Raw genomic sequence first — 23,091 nt, 5'->3', positions numbered from 1 at the left:
TGTGACTGACAAAATCTTTGGTATTTTACGAATATGGAAGACCATGTATTTATCTGAGGGCAACTCTTCGGTGGGATAACATGAAAATATTGATCTGCCTTTACTTTCATGGGCCTCTGTACTTGCTGAATGTGGTATCTTAACTACAGCTGCTTATATGCATCCACTTTAATTAACTGTGTGTGTGTTTTCTCTCTTATAACGCCACCCAAATCAAGACACAGGGCTTTGGCACCGAACTGGAAATTTCCACATCTTGATCTGGGTAGTATCTACATGGGAATATACATATGTGATGATACTGCCCTCTTCCCCCTCCACAGTAAATTTTTCCCACTCCTCATCCTCTGCCAGGCTAATCACTATTTTGATGATAATTAAATTACACCATCAAAATTATCATCGATTAGTTTTTCTTTTGTTGAACTTCTTATAAATAGAATCATATGGCACCTATTTTTGTGTCTGCCTTTACAAAAAAGTTTATTTATTTTTGAGAGAGAGACAGAGAGAGAGAGAGAGAGAGAGAGAGAGAGAGAATGGGGGGGGGCAAAGAGAGGAGGACAGAATCCCAAGCAGGCTCCATACTGTCCGCACAGAGCAGGATGAGGGGCATGATCCCAGGAACTGGGAAATCATGATATGAGCCAAAATCAAGAGCCTGACGCTGAACCAATTGAGCCATCCAGGCACCCTCCCCACTGCCTTAAAAAAAATTTTTTTTTAATGTTTATTTATTTGAGAGAGAGAGAGACAGAGCATTCCACTTCCAGGGGCGTGGCAGAGAGAGAGGGAGACACAGAATCCGAAGCGGGCTCCAGGCTCTGAGCTGTCAGCACAGAGTCCAACATGGGGCTCGAACCCCTGAACCGTGAGATCATAATCTGAGCTGAAGTCAGATGCTTAACCAACTGAACCACGCAGGCACTCCATGTGTCTGACTCTTGACACGTATCTCACAGCACATGAGTTCAAGTCTCGCATTGGATTCTGCGATGACAGTGTGGAGCCTGCTTGGGACTCTCTTTCCCTGTCTCTCTGCCCCTCCCTTGCTGCCGTGAGAGCAAGTGAGCTCTCTCTCTCTCTCAAAATAAATAAACTTAACAAAAAATAAATCCTTAGAAGAGGAAGTGAAATGCTGTGGTTTATGTGTATTATATGTATGCCTGTTAATAGGAAAGATTTCATAGCCAAGGTAAAAGTAAATACAGTGACAGAGAAGTTATAGTTCAGATTGATATTCAAATGACTGATAAATTCAAAATATTCTAAAAGAAAGAAATTACTATTTAGGTGAATAATCATGCTTTCTCTCTCTCCTTGGGTTTACTAGTATCTACCATTCACCTCTTCTGGTATCCAGTAGATAAAAACTTTGATTAATCTTGTCTTTTCCACAATGCAGGTACATTTAATCTAATACATTTTTCTCCTGTAGAATCTTTACAACTTCTAGTCTTTTTTGTAAATGTAATTTAATACTGTCTTTCTGATGAAGTGTCATAAGGTCTAAGTGCCATGAGAGAGAGTGTGAGGAAGCTAATAAGGGAGGCTGTCAAATGACCTATTTCATTCATTTTGCTTGGTCTGTGCAATCTTTTAAACTTTTCCAGAAAAGTAAGCACTTTATAAAGTGCTACAGGTTGTGCTACCCACAATGCAAATATCAGACTATGTTCAAATTACCAGTCAATTATTGACAATTTTCAGAAAATTCAAGGAAAAAATAGTAGAAGTGCTTCCTTGGGAACACAGAAGAGGATTTTCCAAAAATTTCCTTAGGATTGTGTTCATCTTGCTTTATAGCTTGTACTTATTAGCATGATTTTAGTTGAATGCTTGAAAGTAGATATTCTTTTTTTTAACCAGAAAATACAACTTTGACATACAATTAAAAATATATATGTGATTTATATCATCTTTCTGTTCTATCTCCAATTCTACCAATTAGATACCAAATAGGGGAAAAAAAACCCCAGGATTTTGAGAAATCTGAAATGATAAAAGAAAAGATTACTTAATGGCAGACTGTATTTTAACTGATATGCTTTTGCTTCTGGTTTATTGTTATAATAAAACAAGATCATATAAAGCATTACTTTTTAATGCTAGAAAAACAAAAGCAAAATAAATCAAGAAAATAATATCTGCACTTTATTATTTCTTGCTTTACAAACATTAAACTATATAAAAAATTAAAATGCTATTTTATATTCAACCGCTTCTAGTTTTTCACAGAGACTACACAAGAAAAGAACAAACATGTTTCTTTTTGTTTCAACAATAAACTGCATTAAGTCAAGTCTATACAAGCAAAATTATTAGAATATTTAAGCAAATATCTAGTAACTCAAGTAAAAAAGAACTACATTTGCTTTAACTATCAGACTATGTTAGACAATATTGAGGGAGTGGATTCTGATTTGTTCATTTACCTGCCTCAGTGCTTGGTTTTCTTCTTTGAGTATAAACGTAAAAACAATGAAGAGGAGAATCATCCTCTTGCTGATTCCTATTTCCTCCTTGGATTGATGAATTATGAGGATGATATTACATATCTGACTTAACAAATGAATGAGAACAGTGAACGTGAAAAGCAAGCACGATGTCCTTGGGATAGAAAATGTTCTTTCCAGAACAGTTTGTCTTCAAATTAGGTCAGTGCCATTGGTGGCAAAGCTCGCTCAATTTTTATATTTAGAAATAAGTATAGGTCAATTCAGGTAGGAGAAGTACATGCATTTCAATGTGGCAGGTAGTGGCCGTTCTACCTTGGATGCCTTAAAGAAACTTGCCTAGAGCAGTGACTAACTCAGGGGGGAACACGAAAGTGAGCTGGACCATCTTCCTTGCCCCCCAGAGATGGGCCTCCAGAGACTGCATCCGGGGTACTCTCTTGCTCTCTAGTTTCCACTCTTTTCGGCCAATGAGAACTCAGGACAGGAGATAGGGAGGTGTAAAACTCACTGTGTGGGTCTCCCTTGCCAGGTCCCAGTTTGCCAGTGGTTGGGTCACATTCTTCTTCCAAAGGCCATATAGCTCCTGTGGGGCCACCGCTTTCCCAGGGTTACCTCTCTCCCTGTGTATGCTCAGGCCCCAGGGTGGCCCCTAGATGTTACCCCTGCATGCTTCACTTCCCCCTTGTTCATCTGCTTTATCCTGCCCATAGTTTTGTAAATAGGACTACTATCAACCTCTCTCCATTATCCCTTTAAATTTCTTTTAAATTGTGGTAAAATATATATAACAGAAACCTTGCCATCTTAACAATTTTCAAAGTACACACTTCAGTAGTGTTGTGTACATTCGTATTGCTGTACAACCAGTCCCTACAACTCTTTGGATCTTTCAGAACTGAGACTCTGTACCCATTAACAACTCCCCATTTGCTCCTCCCCGCCAGCCCCCAGAAACCACTCTTTCACTTTCTGTCTCTTTGATTTTGACTCTTCTAGGTACTTCATATAAGTGGAATCACATAGTATTTGTCATGTGACTGGCGTATTTCACTTAGGATAACATCCTCAAGGTTCATCTTTGTTGAAGCCTGTGTAAGAAGTTCCTTCCTTTTTAAGGCTGAGTGATACTCCACTGTGTGTCCACACCACAGTTTTATGGGTTCGTGAATCTGCTGATGGACACTTGGGCTGCTTCTACCCTTTGACCACTGTGAATAATGCTGCTATGAACATGGGGTGCAAATATTTCTTCAAAATCTTGCTCTTAGGTATTTTGGGTATATACCCAGAAATGAAGTTGCTAGATCATACAGTAGCTCTATTTTTAAATTTTGAGGAACTTCCATACTGTTTTCCAGAGAGGCTGCACCATTTTACAATCCCACAATAGTGCATAAGGGTTTTTATTTATTTATTTATTTAAAAAAATTTAATGTTTATTTATTTTTGAGACAGAGAGAGAGAGCATAAGAAGGGGAGGGGCAGAGAGAGAGGGAGACACAGAAGCAGAAGCAGGCTCCAGGCTCTGAGCTGTCAGCACAGAGCAGGACACGGGGTTGGAACTCATAAATGGTGAGATCATGACTTGAGCCGAAGTCGGATGCTTAACCTACTGAGCCACCCAGGTGCCCCTCAATTTATTTTTTTTAAGTGTTTATTTATTTTGAGAGAGAAAGCGCATGAGTGGGGAGGGGCAGAGAGAGAGAGGGAGACAGAGAATCCTGCAGTGTCAGCACACAGCCCGACATGGGCCTTGATCCCAGGAACCATGAGATCATGACCTGAGCTGAAGTCAAGAGTTGGACACTGAGCTGACTGAGCCACCCAGGTGCCCCAGGGTTCCAATTTCTCCATGTCCGCTCCAACACTTGCTATTTTATGTTTCTTGCATTGTTTGATAGTAGCCAACCTAACGTGTATGAGGTAGTATGTCACTGAGGTTTTGATCTGCATTTCCCTAATGATGAGTGATGTGAAGGATCTTTCCAGGGTGGGGCGCCTGGTTGGCTCAGTCGGTTAAGCATCCGACTTTGGCTGAGTTCATGATCTCATGGTTTGTGAGTTCAAGCTCCGGGTCGGGCTCTGTGCTGGCAGCTGGAGCCTGCTTTGGATTCTGTGTCTCCCTCTCTCTCTGCCCCTGCCCCGCTTGCATTCTGTCTCTCTTCTCTCTCAAAAATAAATAAACATTAAAAAGAAAAAAAGAATCTTTCCATGTGCTTTTTGGTCATTTGTGTATCTTTTTTGGAGCCTTCATTATTCCTTGGGAGGGTGACGCACTGTGATTGATACAAATAGAATTGATATTCAGGTATATTATATAAGGGAAATCCTGGCTACTGTTTGCTTCATTCCTGGGTAAGACTAACCAAAATATGATTACATCCAAGCAAGAGGCATTTTCATTGAGGATTTAAAATATTTTGGATAGGGGTGCCTGGGTGGCTCAGTCAGTTAAGCGCCCAGCTTTGGCTCAGGTCATGATCTCACTGTTCATGAGTTCGAGCCCAGCACCGGACTCTGTGCTAACAGCTCAGAGCCTGGAGCCTGCTTCAGGTCTGTCTCTCTCTCTCTCTCTCTCTCTCTCTCTCTCTCTGCCCCTCCTCTGCTCGCATTCTATCTCTGTCTCTCAAAAATAAATAAACATAAAATATTTAAAAAATATTTTGGGGATAAATACTATCATAAGTTTTTGGGGGAATGCCATTGAGTCTCTTGGCAATCTATACTCATTAATCCTCAGGAAGAGAATGAAAACACTCTTTTCTGGATAAGTTACTGATTGATCTACCTAGAAGTAAGAGTTTTACCAGATGATGTCTTAAGGATTCTTCCAGGTTTTTGGCTCTCACTTTTGGGTTGATCATTAAATAGTAATTAAGTAAAGGACTCAACGCAGAAATGCTCAGTGACATATGAGAGGAATCAGTACAATGTACCTGCCAAATTTTCCCTGGTTGAATAAATTTATATAAAGCAACTCTATGCTGGGCGATTCAGGAAGCAGAAGTTAGGGGAGGGGGAGGAGGAGGAACAAGACAGCAGTAGAAGTACAGGTGATGACCTTCCCCCACCAGACAAAATAAGTTCACTTGGAGTGTCTGATCATGGAAAGAAAATAATAATAAAAGTAATAAAAGCTGAAAAGATTTGCTTGGAAGTAGAATGACATCAAGACAAAGGTTCACCAGGTGGTGGTATAAACATTACAAAATGAAATCATACACTTTTATTAGGTTAAATTCAAATTAAAAATAGTATTGTGTGTATTTGGCAGAACAAAGTGCTCTTCTTTGATACTGACATAAATGGGAAACAGTAATTTAGATATACTATACTGAGATTTCAAATGGCTATAAGTAAGCTCATTATCAATATGTTTAAAACCTTTAAAAATGAGTTCTAAACATCTAACTGAAATGCTTAGGTATTTAGATTGAGTAATATCTACTTCCACAAATTGAAGCATGCAATATGTTTTGAATAACTGTTAATTTATGCTAAGGTACCAACTGTGTAATATAACTGAAATCTATGTTAATAGAAGATAAGGAAATCCCTTCCAGCTATTTCTAGTGCAAACAGCAGGCTGCAATTTTCACCCTTCTTCCTGGTGTAAAACATGACTTTAGATGCTTGTGAAAGCATTTGCTGTTAATTTCTGAAAATCAATAATTAGCACTTCTCAACACTATGCAATAAAAATAACACAAAGACGAGAAAAAGCACACTCACATAAATGACACATATCCCACTCTGACTAGCTGCATTATTTATGCTTCTCTAGTGGACGATTGATGACCATGGACTAGCTAAGGACTGCAGTAATTACAAGGAGAAAAGATAAACCTAAATTAAAGATTTATTCACTAATCAAAATTAAATGTGTGTCATTAATTTTCTTGATACTAATTTCTACATAGAAACTTTATTCATTGAATCTTTGCAATGCAAGCCTTATTACTGTGGATAAGGACACATAAGCAGGCACATTTGAATGTATACTCTTACTTACTAGTTTTAAGATCATAATATTCTTCTTGCTCCCCAAATGAATACCTAATGTGCATCTCCACTCCCATAATTTAAAATGTAGGGGTTTTCTTTCTATTTATTTTATTTTATTTTATTTTATTTTATTTTATTTTATTTTATTTCTATTTTAATTTGGGTTTTGAATTTGCTAACATTTTTATAAGTCAGTAAAACCTCCAGTAATTATAGGGGGAAAATTAAGATGGTTTTAAGAAATCTTTATCAGCCATTTTGTTGATCATTTCTTGCAATCATGTCTTAGAATAAATTCCCGGGAGAAAAACCCTGATCATCCCCCATATGAAGACAATTAGGCATCGTGGCCCTTGTAAATGGACAACATCAGGCTACAACCCACTCAAGCGATCCACTAGGGGCGTGTTGCTATCCCTTGTCAGATAGAAGAAAGAAATCAGAAATGGGGGAAGGAAAAGACAAGGGATAACAAATTCACAGAAAGAATAAGCAATGCCCACAAGGCCATCAGTGTTGTCACTACAAATACCTTCATTTACATTATCAGGATGGAAAGTGGGTTAATTTTTTCCTTATAAATTTTATGAGTTCATTTTCTTTTTTTTTTTTAATTTTTTTTAACATTTATTTATTTTTGAGACAGAGCATGAACAGGCGAGGGGCAGAGAGAGAGGGAGACACAGAATGTGAAACAGGCTCCAGGCTCTGAGCTGTCAGCACAGAGCCCGATGTGGGGCTCGAACTCACGGACCCGTTAGATCATGACCTGAGCCGAAGTCGGACGCTCAACCGACTGAGCCACCCAGGCGCCCCTATGAGTTCATTTTCTAGGAAAGCCAACACTGTAGCTGTTTTGGTTAAAGACATGTCTGTCTTGTTGGTTCTTGACAGCCTTATCATGTCAGTTTTCTGTAGTAGTAGGAATGTTTCAGCAAGAAGATAAAATAAAAACTGAAGGGATCTATTCTACTTCCTTTGGGCATATTCTCATTATGGTAGATCCAAAGGAATGCTTTGTTATCCTTACCAGATCAAAGAAAGAGATAAACGAAGAAAACATAATAGAAGACCAAGAAATATTAGTAACAAAAAATTAGACTAAAAATATCACACTTTTATGATGACTGGTAATATTAAAATTTAATATTTAATATTTCCTGCATAAATAGATAGATGTGTATATATGGATAAATAAATAAATAAATAAATAAATAAATAAATAAATAAATAAATAAAGATTGACCTGTATGTTCTAATAGTTGGCCAGCAAAACAGCCTTTTATGAGAGGCTTGTGTGTATACCTCTCACTGTCGAAGAGAAATCATTTAAGTCACTTTTCAGCTTGGCAGTGTTGACGGTACATACAATGATATAGAGAAGTGAATTACTAAACCAAAAGTTCTTCCAAGATACTTCATTTAATTACGCTTTTAGGTAACACTAACCAATGGTTGTGTAGTCCTTTATGGTTTACAAAGTATTTCCCGACATCTTTTCTCATATGATCCTCAAATCCAGACCTATGAGTTAGGTACCATTTCTGTTATCATTTTATAGGTAGGAAAACCAAGGCATACAAAAGTGACTCACTTAATGTCACTCAAATTGTAATGATGGACTGTGATAAAATCTATTATCTGGTTTACACCTTTCTATCATTTTTTATTGCCTACTATGTACTATATAATCATACTCTGAGGCAGACAGGCTTGAGTAATTATATCCATGATTGTAAGGGTGATCAGTTTTAGAAACAATTTCAGAATGAAATGATCTTCACTCATGAGTACGGTAAAAAAAATTGTGGCATTTGATTTGTATTCTCTACTAACCAGCTATTGACTATGGCATGATCCTCTTGTGCCTTTGGAACTCTTAAATACAGATAAAACTTATGTTTTTCTGAGAAGTGGTTAGAATAAACAATGAACAAAATGGCTGAGAATGATTTCTTAAAGCCATCGCAAAATATCCCATGTAGTTCCGGGAACTTTCACTGAGTTGAGACTTTTAAGAAATTCGAAAGCATAAACAAAATAGAAAGAAAAACCTTAGAGGTTAAATTAGTGAAATGGGAATACACATTAGGGGTCCCTTATTTTGAAGAATCATTTTGAAAGTAAGAAGAGTATCATCCCTAAAACTAGTAAGTATTAGTAAATATTGTTATTTTAAAATTCCTACAAAGTAGTGGGTATAAAGCAACTCTGACCTGAGAATCAGGAGACCTCTCACCTGGTTCTAAATCTGGCTCTGATACTACATGGATGGATGTCCTTGGAAAAATTATTTAGTGAGAATGTTAGGCTGATTAATGGTTTGAACTGGGAATGCATATGAAATGCCTGCAAAGATTTTTTTTTCTTCAAAATAAATTTGCTTGAACCTTCTCCCTGGATATCCTAAGATGCCCATGGGATGGGGAATGGGACAGTGGATAAGTAGTTAGATGGGGTTAGATGGATATGGCAGGTGTACTTGAAGTTTATTTATTTTTGAGAAGGGGGGGAAGCGAGCATGAGTGGGGGGAGGGGCAGAGAGAGAGGGAGACAGAGCATCCCAAGCAGGCTCCATGCTGTCAGCACAGAGCCTGCCGTGGAAGCTTGAACTCAAGAACCATGAGATCATGACCTGAGCCGAAATTATGAACTGAGCCACCCAGGTGCCCAGATATGGCAGGTATACTTAAAAATAGCTGAAGGGCTAGGGATATAAAGAAATTAGAGTTAAAAATCTGAAACTGAATGATAGGTACATGAGGGTTCATCATATCATTCTCTTTACTTTTGTAGGGGGGTGGGGAGCTTTCCAGATCTTCTTACACACCTTCAGTAGACAGTGCTTCTTAAACTTTAATGTCTCAGACAAATCACTGGGGGCCTCCTAAAATACATGTTCTGACTTAGTAGTTTGGGAAGGCCTGAGAGTCTGAAGTTCTCACAAGTGCCCAGGTGATGGTGATACTGTTGGTCTATGAACTACATTTGAGTAGAAAGGAGTTAGAACACCACCGGACCAGATATTATTAACTAGAATATTCTATTTCCTAAGCAGGTCATAGGATAAAGGCTCTCAGCCATCATTTGGCAAGTAAAAATATGAAGCAAACCACATAATTTTTATTCACATGTAAAAGTAGTAAGAAAGAATATTCATTACCATGCTTAAAATTACTGCTCAAATAGTCACTTGAGCTCTTCTATGAAATAATGTGTCTAGAAGATTATGATGTAAGCCAAGACTTAAGACAATTTAAATAATATCTAATATCCAACAGATCTAGTGTTTACATATTAAGAAGAGCTTTGTACCAGAACTGTTCTGTCATGTTTCTGCCCAGAGGCTGTCATGATAAAGTTTATTATCAGTTACTGCTTTACAAGTATAAAATAAGTTAAGCTGTCATATTTTTCTCAGGCAAAGATCCTAAGCTGTCAAAGAATGTCAATTTTAAATCTGACATAGAGAAGAAAATTATCTGTTATTCTGACCTCTAATTTCTTGACATTTTAATGCCATAATTGCTGTGGTTAGTGCTGCTTCATGATTTCACCTGTCAAGGAAGAATGAATCAATAACCTTAAGCCATTTCTCAAATTTTAGCACTGACCTCAAAGCTCAAAGTTATAGGCAGACTGTGGGATATGGCAGGTTGTGGGATATGTGTTATGTATATATATATACATATGTGTTATGTATATATATACATGTATATATATATATATGACATATACAGATATTCATACAGTAAATATTTATTTTTTTAAATAAGTGTTTAAGCATCAAAAAATTCATCTTCTGTAGGCTAGTTGCAGTTTAGTATAACTATAGTCTTCCTTTGGTTTTATCTATGTGAAATGTAATGATCTTAGTATTTTAAAAATACAAAGACAAACATTATCAAGTAAAAGAAATTCATTAAGGTCAATAAGAGGGTTAATATTTTGAACACGTCTTTTTTTCAAGAGTTTGTGTCCCACCGTTTAGGTAGGTATCAACTTTCTTAATTCATGGTGCCATAGCCCAGACCTCTGGGATCTCAACATTGATGTTTTCATAAAAGATGCCTCCCAGAGGGCCCCTTCACAGGGGAAATGTATATGTAAGGGGGTATAGATGGCTACCAAGTAACAAATATACTGCACTTCATTCCACTTATCTGCAGAGTTGTATCGTGCGACAGTAGATCTTACGTGCTTTTTGGGCTGGCAAACATACGTCGTGTTCACAGAGACAGCAATTGAGGTGGAGGGAGCTAGATGACTTGGTTGACATTAGATAGCTCACAGATTTTAGGTGGGTTCCCATCTGTTGCAGGTTCTTAAATATTAGTGCAGAACTTTTGGGGGGAATATGTTAGTTCTGTAGGGTAGATGAGATAAGGATGGGGAGTAGGGAGAAGGACAGTTAGCTACTATCCCTTGATATCATTCAATCTGCTATGGCTACAACATTATAAGCAGCCTTTAGTGATCTTAAGGAAATAAAGTATCTTCCTAAGCAGTCTTGAGTTGACACAGGTCCTCAGGGTCAGAGCAAATGTTGCTCTCTGCTGGTGGGTGCTTGGGCCTATGCTGGCTGGGGGAGGGAAGGTCGTTGCGTTCCAAGTGTGTGCTCCCTTACCAAGTATCCTGAGAACTGACATCAGTGTGTTTGGGTCAGGGAGGCAGGTGAGGAGCCGGGGTGGGTGAACATCTCTATCACAGAATGAGTCTGGGAGTTTCTCTAGTGGAACCTTGGTGTTCAGCAATTAGGCGCTCAGACTGAGACTGCCAGAAAGAAAGAGTCCTGAATTCTGGTACCCTAGTGCTCGGCAGTCTGCCTCACTAGGAGAGAATCAGGAGCAGAAGCATACTGTTCAGACACTCCATCTAATAAACAAACATCATGGCTGAACCATTCCCAACCAACCAAAATTTTTAAAAAATTACACGTTTTCATGTAATGTTTCATTAGGAAGTCTTATAACTTGATAATTAAGGCCTATGCATAGTGTTTCCCCCCACTGTCCAAAGCAATGGTGTGATATCTTATAGAAACAAGTATTTTTATAGAATTCAAATAATAAACACTATATCGATGTAAAGAAAGTCTCCATTCGAATTCCATTTTCTCTTTATTCCCATTTATCTCTTTATTTACTCTCATTTGAATATAAAAAAGTCTGGTATTATTCTGTCAATGGTAATGTGGTCTTGTACTTTCATTATGTACAATATGATTAAAATATTATATTTTGCCCAAGAGGATTAACTTGCAACTTTCTTTACAAGGATAGAACTTTATAATGGATAAAAATGTGTAATAAAAATGTGTAATTTGCTCCTGTAATATTCAGGAGCAAAATGGTTTATGATATTTAAAATTTTTGACAGAGAGAGAGAGAGAGAGAGACAGAGCATGAGTGGGGGAGGGGCAGAAAGCGAGGGAGACACAGAATCTGAAACAGGCTCCAGGCTCTGAGCTGTCAGCGCAGAGCCCGTCGCGGGGCTCAAACTCACAGACCACGAGATCCTGACCTGAGCAGAAGTCAGACGCTCAACCGACTGAGCCACCCAGGCATCCCATATGATATTTAAAAGTCAAAAAGCAACTTGGAGCTGGTCTTGGAATACAACAATAAGCTATTCCAAGTATTTTCTTTTTTTTCTGATCCTATAGATATTGGGTCTAAAAGGGGAATACAATCTGTAAGGCGTTTACAGAACTGGACATGTGTTAAACAAAGGCATATTGTGAACAGAATAATTGAGAATATCTTCTACAAAATAATCTGATTACAGTTTGTACAGGGGATACTAAATCAGGAGAGTGTAATGGTTTGCAGAGAAAATCCCTTCTTTCACTGATGAATTTCATACTATCTGACTTCTCTCTCATTCATTCATTCTCTGTCTCTATTCCCTTCCTCCAGCTTCAGGCAATAATCCGTTTCCTTGCACATACAACACGATGTAACACTGCACCTAATAACGTGCTTACAATGTGTTCTCTGAATATTCAGCCCTAAGGGTCCAATGAGCACTCATTGTGAGCCTCTTCCCTTTTCTTTTCTCTGCTTGAAGCCATACAAATGGAACCATTTTGCTTTTGTAGAGGTATATAAGAAGTAACTTTATGGATGCAAATTTTTCTTGTAGGGCTTTATTTCCCAAATCTACAAGTTTTCCACCTCTAAGACTAAAAGTAAAAAATACAACAAGCATTCCATGATTGCTTGTTTTGCACACAGCAGATGGCAGCTACCGGGCGGAATAGAGGCTGGGGCATGGCTTCCTTGGCAGTGATGCTCACCCAGCAGCTGTTGTCTCTTTACTCCTTCACCTATCTGAAGTCATTTCGTGCAGTGCAGAAGTGATTTAAATAATATTTTCCAGGAATATTTTCACTAAAAATACTTACGCACACACAATTCCCAACTGTTAGCTATAAACTTTCAGGGTAAGAACCTACATGGATAAAATACTATACCCTCATCTATTTCATTGATGCATTTTGGTGAATATTCTGGAATAAAATACTATATACCCTCATCTATTTTATCAATGCATTTTTTGAGCATTCTGTGTAGAAGTCTGCAGGTTTGCTTTTATTAAGAAAATATATACTGGCAGATTATTTTAATGTGAACTATTCATATTCAAATGTCCCACTAGGTTTTATTAATAACACACACTGAGCATTAAGCATTTTAATGAAGATGCTAAAATAAAACAAGCAAAATAGGGATATTGAAGTGCATTATATATGTCTACAATTCAAAAAAAGAAGAACATGATGGTCTCATTACTTGGTTTTGACATATATTATTCATTTTCCTACATTTGTAAAAACTCTGGAATTTATGTTTTGTAAAAATTGATGTTGCAAAGAAATGTATACGGAAAGAGATGGAAAGCCAAATGTCTTTCTGAGAGATGAAAGAAATTTTTGGAATAATATGGGACTTAACACCTACCTCCCTGAGCACAGGGTCAGTGATACTATCCAGATTCACAGAGCCTTCGTAGGTTAAGTAGTGAAAAACATTCAGAGCACGGACTGCTTCTGGTCCTCGCTGTTTGTAGCCAAATATAAGGTCAATCCACTGATGGAGTTGGCAAGAAACAAATTCACTTTCCAGGGCCTGTAATGAGTCAAGAAAGAAATAAGAGACAGTACAAACTGAGCTAATCTCCCTTATTCTTAGTTTGAAATATTCTATATAAAGGAGTACAATATGTTCTTTGCTTTACCCTATTTTATCTATATGTATTATACATCCTATTCCTAGAAATGGTAACATACAACCTCCAATAAAACACAGACATGAGTGAAAATTTTCCCTTTCTAAAATGCTTAACTTTCTTGTGGCTCCAGCTATGTATATGATACAATTTTTACTATTAAGTAGATTTCTTAAAAAAGCCACATTCAGGGGCGCCTGGGTGGTGCAGTCGGTTAAGCGTCCGACTTCAGCCAGGTCACGATCTCGCGGTCCGTGAGTTCGAGCCCCGTGTCGGGCTCTGGGCTCATGGCTCAGAGCCTGGAGCCTGTTTCCGATTCTGTGTCTCCCTCTCTCTCTGCCCCTCCCTCTTTCATGCTCTGTCTCTCTCTGTCCCAAAAATAAATAAACGTTGAAAAAAAAAATAAAAAAAAAAAAGCCACATTCATGTTTAAAACAAAATAATTTGAAGTACCTGTTCTAATTTTACAATAATTTCATTTCTAATTTTTAAGCATTAGTTTAAAACTGAACAATTTTATTAGAAATGCATTGATACACACTTATTTTCCTGCCTGAAGTCCTCAAATTTACCTCTAACCCTACGAAAAGGGGACATCTTCCTGCTGCTACAAATGAATCCTTGCTTTTATACAGGGTAGAAATCCTTGGGCGATTTTAGATGTTTGCTAGCTAGTAGGAAATGAATGCAAATTAATGACAACTAATGACCATACTAAGCTTCCGTAAAGGGTCAGAAAAAAAAGAAGGCCTTGTCATTCCCCAAGAAACCATCATAAGCTTTCTGGAAGTATCGGGCCATGTAGACACGGAGTTCTGTTCACACCTGTGATATGAACAGTGACAATCACTGTATGGCTCACTATGCCTCTCACCTACTGCAGTCACCTGTCATCAATTTCTTATTGATTTTAAGAGCACACTGATTTCAGCAACATGAACAAAAGCTGTAGAACTAGCTTCTTAAATTTCAACTAAGTGCAGCCATATTACACAATTTTCTAAATTACAGCTGTAACTAAATATGTGAATGAAGTCATTCTCTGGCTTCATGACCCTGATTTCCAACGTGTTGACACCAATTTGGATTCACTTAATTAATAAATGATTTCTTAAATTAGCCTTCTGATAATTATACTTCATTTTTTTAATCTATAAAATATCTGAATGATACTTTTCAACTTTTCCTGTGATCACATTTTACTACTAATTTTATTCCCCTCAACTTCTTCTTGACTTATTTCTCTCAAAAGTTTTGATATTTACTTAAACCAATTATTGTGCATGTTTCTCATTCAGAAATATAAACAATTAGACTTTATTAAAGGGTAATTTCTGTACTGAAATTGAACAGGATTTTTGTATTCTCTATCGTAGTGGTCTTGATATAATAGTTCAGACTAGAGCACAGGGAAGGAGACTAAAATAGAAGAACGAGGTTGGCTAAAATTCTATATTGGTTATGTCATAAATGTTGGTTTGGTCAATGTACACAAATGATTTTGTAAGTGCAGTGTAACTAGTTAGTTAAGAAAAAAGTCAGTCTAATTAGTGCCTGGTGCAATAAATGAAAAGGATGAAAAACAAAAAGTTATGGAGTAGCTATTGTCCAAATGTATTCACAGGAGTTCAAAATAATACTGAAATCAGATAGATTATTTAAAGGAAGATTCTACCAACATCATCACATAATCAGTTAATCAGCAACAATTTCAAATAAATCTTAACAACATATTTGGAAAGGATTGATGAAATTCACTATTATTCTGTGGAGTAAAGCAATTATTGAATAAAATGCCTAATGCAGATACGAGAGGTGGAAGGAATGATTATTTTTCACTAATTTGAATTTTAAAAATCTATTTGTTCTCTTTTCTCTCTATCCACTACTTTCATTTCTCTCCTCCACCAGAGGCAACATCTGTAATGTGTTTGAAGTCTCTCCTTTTGTTTGCATGTGTTTTTATAAAACATTACTCATTATTTGTGTATGCATTTTTGATTCATAAAAATGATATAGGGTTATAGATTTCATGTAGTTTCTTACTTTTTTCCAGTTAGCATTGATTTTTAAGATTATGTCACTGTATGTATAGGTAGTCCATTGTTTCTTTTTTTTTAAAGATTTTTTTTAAGTTTATTTATTTTGAGAGAGAGAGAGAGAGAGGGAGAGAGAGAGAGAGAGAGAGAAAGGAGGGGAGGGGCAGAGAGAGTGGGAGAGAGAGAGAGAATCCCACGCAGGTTCTATACTGTCAGCCTGAAGTGGAGCTTGAACTCATGAACATTGAGATTGTGACCTGAACAAAAATCAAGAGTTGGGCACTTCACCAACTGAGCCACACAAGTGCCCCGGTAGTCTACTGATTCTAACGGCTGCATAGAACTCCCCCCAGCAATGAGCATTAGACTGCCTCTAAGTCCCCATGATACGATGCTGTGATAAATGTCCACTTTTGCATCTCCTTTTGGATCTTTGTAAGAATTTCTTTGGGACTCATAATCTGGAGTAGGACTGCTGTGTCACCACAGTGGATGTGTATAAACCCCATGACTCAGCAGCCATTAGTCTGCAGGTGCTCTTCAGAATGGCTGCCCAGCTCCACTTCCTCCAGTGGTGCATAAAGGGTTCTATATGTCCACATCCCCATTGGCTCTTGATATTATACAGGTTTCTAATTTAGCCAGTGTAATAGATACGAAACAATCAATATCTCATTGTTTTAATTTGTATTCCTCTGATTACTAAGGAACTTGGCATCTTTTTAATACACTTGTTGGCCTTTTGGGTTTCCTCTTCCATAAATTTCTTGTTCACACCCTTTGCTCATCTTTTTATGGAGGTTCCTATCTTTATGTTGTTACTTTGCAAAAGGTCTTGATATATTTAGGATAATAGTTCCTTGTTGGTTTTAAACACTGCACATGAATTACTCCAAATGTCATGTGTCTATGAACTTTATCCATATTGTTCTTTGTTGAGCAGAAATTCCTAATTTTGAGATAATCAAATACTTTTTTCTCTTTATTTTTATACTCTTGGGATTTTGATTTGAAGTTACAAAGATAACTTTCTATAATTTTGATGTATTACCTATATATTTATGGACTTACTTTTCACATATTGATCTTTAATCCACCTCGAGTCTACTTTCATTCACATGTGGTATTAAATAGGGATCCAGTACTATTTTTGTTTTTATAGTACGTCAGTTTTTCCAATACCATCCATTAAACAAACACACCTTTCCTCAGTGGTCTGTAGTGTCATCTTTAGTGTGTGTATATTTGAAACAAAGATGTAAAACTGCTAGTGTTTACATATATGATAACCTACCTAGAAAAAGCAATACAATCAGCAGCCAAGTGATTACAACCAATAAAAGGGTTGCAAGGTCTTTCCTTCTTTTTCTTTCTTTCTTTCTTTCTTTCTTTCTTTCTTTCTTTCTTTCTTTCTCTCTCTGCTTTCTGTCCTCCCTTTTTCCTTCTTCCTCTTCTTTATATCCTTCCTTCCTTCTTTCCTTCCTTCCTTCCTTCTTTCCTCTTCTCTCCCTCTCTCTCTCTCTCTCTCTCTCTCTCTGGATATGTGTGAGTCTCCAGCTTGTCCCATTCTTTTTATTTCTATTGTTACCTTTATTTATTTTTAATTATCTTTATTTCTCAGATATCTTTGTATTTGGTGGATTTCTTTTTCTTTCTCAGAGTCAATGCAGCTATTTCTGGACCTTTATTCTTCCCTGTAACTTTTAGAATAAGTGCACATGGATACATCAAAATAATTGTGATTGGGAGTCCAATAAATTCGTGCAGTAATTTGGAAAATTGATACTAGGTTTTCCCATCCAAGGTCCCAGAATGTCTCTTTACCTATACAGATTATTTTCTATGTATTTTATTAGAGTTAAAAATTAATACTTTCTCCATAAAGGATGTGGGAATTCTCAGATAGTCTATAAGTTTTGATGCAATGATAACATTTCTAAAATTATATTTCATAGTTGGTTACTGATGATGTAAAGAAAATGCCATTGATTTCTATAAGTTGATTTTGCTTGTGGTAATTAGTTATACCTATAACTTTTTTTTTTTTGAGAGAGAGAGAGAGGATGCAAGTGAGCAAGGGGCACAGAGGGAGGGAGAGGGAGAGAGAGAAGTGGGGCTCACCTGATTCAAGGCTCGAGCTCACCAGATGTGGGGCTCGAACTCAAGAACATGAGATCATGACCTAAGCCAAAGTCAGGTGCTTAACTGACTGATCAACCTAGGTGCCCCATATACCTAAAACTTCTTTATTTCTTCTTATAGAATTGTTCTCACCCTTGAGGACTACATTCAATAATAGTAGTGATATGGAGCATCTCTTTTTCCTAATCTTGAAGGATTAGTTTTGATCCGACACACATATATACACTCACACATTTTATATACATAATTGTTGGGTTGTTAGATAATACTTGACTTAGAATTTTTGTATTTATATCCATACATGAAATGGCCCTATTTATTTATTCTTTTTGCTTCCTTTAGCTACTTTTGGAGTCAAGATCACACTAGCCTCATGGATGGCCATGTTTTCTGCAACAACTTACTAAGAAATGACTTTATTATCTCTTGAAAATCTGGTAGAATTTACCCGTAAAATAATATGGCCTTGGATAATTTGGAGATGGGAAGATTTTACCATTTAAATTTTTTAAAGACTTTTAAGTCTTAGTTCTTTTGGTGCTAATTTTAATATTTTATATATTTTTCTCAATATTTGTTCCATCTCAATTAAAAAAATTATTATGTCATTATTTGCTTCTAACAACCTTTTTTTTTAAAATTTTTAAATGTTTATTCATTTTTGAGAGAGAGAGCAGAAGACGGGCAGAGAGAGGGAGACACAGAATATGAAGCAGGCCCCAGGTTCTGAGCTGTTAGCACAGAGCCCGACGCGGGGCTCAAACCTATGAACTGTGAGATTATGACCTGGGCTGAAGTCGGATGCTTAACCGACTGAGCAACCCAGGTGCCCCTGTTTCTAACAATCTTTATATGTTTTTTTTTAATTTAAAAATTTTCTAACACTCTTTAATTCAATTAAAGTCTATAGTTATTTATCCTATCCTATTTTATATGCTGGAGAGGCAGCAGAGTGAATCAATGGAAAGTTAATTGTTTAAATAATTTTGTCTCAGGTTTTTTGGGGGGAGGGGCATTACAAGATTAAATAGCAAAGAAACAATAAGGTAGCAGATTCAACAGATAGTGTTATACATTATACACTGCATACACCGTCTGTCTTAAACATCTGTCTTATATATTGTCTTATACCTTGTCTTGCTGGTCACTGTGCAAAGAGAAGAGAAAATCCAGTTAGAACATCTAAAAGCCAACTCTAAATCAAATACATATCTAAGAATCAAATTTTAGATAGCCCATAATGAAAGCATAAAGACCTATCTAAAGCTGAAGTCTGACACTGAGACTTAACTGTACTCTAAAGAGTATCGGTCTGTTATTAAATACGTGCTCTCTGCTTATTTGTTCTTTACAGAACTATGTTTTCTTGCACAAGCCCATTTTGGACTCTGAAACAAGATTTTGTTGCAAATACTTACAATGGAAAAATATACAGAAACACTTGATTACCAAGCTATTAGGGTTATAATGGTCTTAATAGCTCGCTTTACCCTCTACTTGCATATCTAAAAGCAGAAGCAATTGCTTTAAGCCTAGATAAACCAATTCCCAATCCATAATTCTGCCCTGGGGATCTGGGAGGAAGGAAATAAGGAGTGAGATTTACACCGTAGAGGGATATCTCTTAGATGGATAATAGTTACCTAATTCCCATTTCCATGTTGTCCCATGGGGATTAGATGCTAGAGGATTCTTTCTCCAGCAGGTTTAGGATAAAGTGTCTCTGAAACTTATGAAAAAGGAAACTAGGCTGCTGGAATGAACTCTCAGGAAAGAATATTTATTTCTCCTGAATTCTTTTATTAAAGAATATTGAATTTCCGTCTCCTCTTCTAGATAAGAGCAAGAATACTTCCAAGCCCCTTCTCTTATTGCCTCAAAAATCTGCTTCTGATTTTGAAAAAATTCTTAAAGAGAGTTGCATAGAGTTAAGCAATCAGGAATCATAGCGCTACATCTTCTGCAGGGAACTTAAATTATCCTATTACGTGATTGCTCACTGGATGTATAAATACAGAGAATTCTTTTCCCTTCCCACTCGCCCCACCCTGGTCTTAGCTCTCATTGCTTTCCACATGGGCGACTGCCAATAGTCCTCAACCTGTTTCTCTCTTCTAACCTGTCTTGTACCCTGCTGGGGACATAGACTTCTGAAACCATCATGTTCCTATGGTCATCCTCTATCTCAAATTTTCCACGGTTCCTCCCAGCAAAACATGGTAGGGTAAACTTTACCTGGCCGCTAAGGCCTCTCAAATCATGATCCCACCGTCCACCATGACTTCTTGGGACTTGCTGATAGGATTCCTGGCTCCAAGAAGCACAGACAATTCACACCCCCGGGGCACACAGCAGCTGGTACAACCTTTGAGCCTCTGTGGCTCCTTTCTCCTCAAGATGAAAGCATTTCAACCTCCTGCTTCTTTTTGAGGTCTTAGCCATCCTGCTTACTCAAGTGCAATGTTTGTTTCCTGAGTTCTCCAGCTCACACTCTATGAATTCTTCTATGAATTTCTATGACACTTGAAAGCTGTACCCTCCTGTTTAATGCAGTAAGATTATGTATACACATTTACTTGTGAAAATCAATTTGCATATAAATTGGAAAGTGCTATACAAACAAATGGGGTCATTACCAATTAGCACTTGTTTCAAACTTGCAATACTGTATATATTAGAATATAAGCATTTCGAACATAGGGATCATATCTAATGCTTCTTTTCCATTTGCCATAGCACCCCACCTAACATTAAAAGTATTTGATAAATATTATTGGATAATTAATTAAGCAATGAGAAAGAAGTGTTGGTAATAAGGAAAAAATGTCAGGGGTGGGAAAGAAGCTCATTCATTCATTCAGTAACTATTGACTGACCATCTGCTATGCGCTGACAATATTATAGATTTTAGGATTACAGCAGTAGATAAAAGAAAATACTGTTCTGCAGTGTTCACACTGTAGCGGGAGGAGATCGACACACCCCCCAATTATTAGTAAGACACACAGTACGTCAGAAGGTAGTAAGTGCTAAAGAAAAGAGAAAGGTAGGAAAGAAAGTTAAGGAGTATGCATGGATGAGGAGGGGATTGCTATTTTGGAGGAGGTGATCAGAGAAGGTTTCCTTGAGTTTGTGATAATTAAGGACCACAGTGAGGAAGTGAACTATAAAGACATCTGGGGGAAGAGGTTTTCAAACAGAGGTAACAGCCATTCATTCATTCATTCATTCATCCATCATCCATTCAATATCGAGCATCTATTATGTGCCAGGCAGTTATTCTAGGCCCCAGAGATACTATGGTAAACAAGACAAAAGCCCTGATCTCTAGGGGTATGAGGGTATCAGGGTATCAGGGTATCATTGAAATGCAAATAAACAATGGGAAAATAATCTCTCTCCAGCCCCAAATTACTGACCCTCTATCCTATGTTAGAAAGCCAAGCCTCGCCTTGGAGGATATACAGATGAACAAGCATTCCATGCCCTCAAAAATATCACAGTGTAGTGGGAGATAAACATGTCAACTTGGGCTTTTCCTGCTGCTCAAATTTCTGCTCAAACTCTAAGCTGACAAAAGGCACTAAATGTTCTACCCCATCCCATTTCTCCTGCTCTATCCATCACCATTCTACATTTATAGGGCCTGTCCCCCCTACCATTTACTTGCCTCTGTAAACCAACAGAAATCTTAGGGAAAATGGTCACAGCCAGAAAGTTGCAGAAAGAGACTGCTGGCTCCAACTTTAAAATACACCCAGAATTGGGGTGCCTGGGTGGCTTGGTCAGCTGATTTCAGCTCAGGTCATGATCCCAAGGTTGTGGGATTGGAGCCCAAGCTCAGTGTGGAGCCTGCTTAACATTCTTTGTCTCTATCCCTCCTCCCCTCTCCCCCACTCACATTCTCTCTCTCTCTCTAAAATGAAAATTAAAAATTAAAAACAAAACCACTAAAAAAACCCCACCCAGAATTGATTAATTTCTTACCACCTTCACTGGTACCACCCTGGTCCAAGCCACCATCATCTCTCACAACACTTGCTAACAGATACGCCTGATTCTACCCTGTGCCTCAACAGTTCACTCCCAACACTGCAGCCAGAACAATCCTTTCAAAATGTAAGTAAGATCATGGCACTCTTCTGCTCCAAAGCACTGTGATGGCTTTCCATTTCACTCAGAGTGAAAACTCAAAGTGCTTACAGTGGCCTTCAAAGCCTTCTGTGATCTGACCTCGGTACTGCTCAGTCTTGTACTAGGTGCCCCTTCCTGCTCACTCCCCCCTGGCTCCTTGGTTTCCGAGGGAAGCACATCCCTGCCACAGGGCCTTTGCTCCAGATGGTTCTTCTGCCTGCAATGGTCTTTCCCCAAGACAGTCACTTGATCCACTCCCTCACCTCCTTCCAGTCTTAATGCAAATCTCACTGAGGGGATCCTGACCACCAATCTGTGTATTCCTGATCCCTTTACCTTCCACTGCATCTTTTTTCCATACTATTGATTACTTTCTCATATACTACATATTTTACTTATTTATTTACTATTTTGTTGTCTGTCTGCCTTCGATCAATAGTAAGCTGTATGAGGGCAGGGATCTTTGTCTGTTTCACTGGTATACTCCAGCCACATAAAACAGCATCTGAACACTCATATCTGTTGAATGAATGGATGATAGCCTCTATCAGTGTTTGCTGAGACTACACGTTTACTTGTCTGTGCTCCTAACTAGAGTGGGAGCTCCTGAAGGCCACTCGCTGTGTTGCTCATGATAGTGTTTCCAGAGCCTAGAGAAGTATGAACTGTGTAACAGGCCCTCAATGACTGGGATAAAGAAAGAATTTCTCTAATTTAGCTTTCTTTTGAGTAGGGTCCCTGTTCAATGCTTCTTTGTGTTTTCCATAATGCCTTACTCAGAGCTGGCTCTCCGTGAAGGTTTATGGAATAGGCAGATCCCCAGTTATAGATCGAAAGACACTGAAACTCCAAGAGATTAAGGGTGACTTATTTGTCCAAGCTGTCACAGTTAGCAGGGGCCAGAGCGTGCACGCAAACACATGACATCTAGCTCAGTATTCTGAGTTGCTGCAAAACATCTCCAAAAATTCTCATTTACTACAAATTCTTTTTTGAACAGGGCATTTTTTCTTAGCATAAAAATATACCCAAATGCAAACTGTTACCTATCAAAAAGAGACTTTTTTCTTTAAAACATGGAG

The 23,091-nt window shown here is 37.7% G+C and overlaps 1 protein-coding gene across 9 annotated transcripts in view; it reads right to left on the bottom strand.

Moving 5' to 3' along the window:
- Positions 1-23,091, bottom strand: part of NBEA (neurobeachin) — a 680,460-nt gene that overhangs the window by 30,940 nt on the left and 626,429 nt on the right. For all 9 annotated transcript variants that reach the window (XM_047854707.1, XM_047854709.1, XM_047854711.1 and 6 more), the window contains one exon: positions 13,427-13,594. In XM_047854707.1, the coding sequence (XP_047710663.1) occupies positions 13,427-13,594 (168 nt within the window). The remainder of the gene's footprint in view (positions 1-13,426; positions 13,595-23,091) is intronic.

This window comes from Prionailurus viverrinus, chromosome A1 (genome assembly GCF_022837055.1).
Source record: "Prionailurus viverrinus isolate Anna chromosome A1, UM_Priviv_1.0, whole genome shotgun sequence".
Taxonomy (NCBI): Eukaryota; Metazoa; Chordata; class Mammalia; order Carnivora; family Felidae; genus Prionailurus; species Prionailurus viverrinus.
Note: the sequence above shows the minus strand (reverse complement) of the source record. Positions and strands in the feature narration are given on the sequence as shown.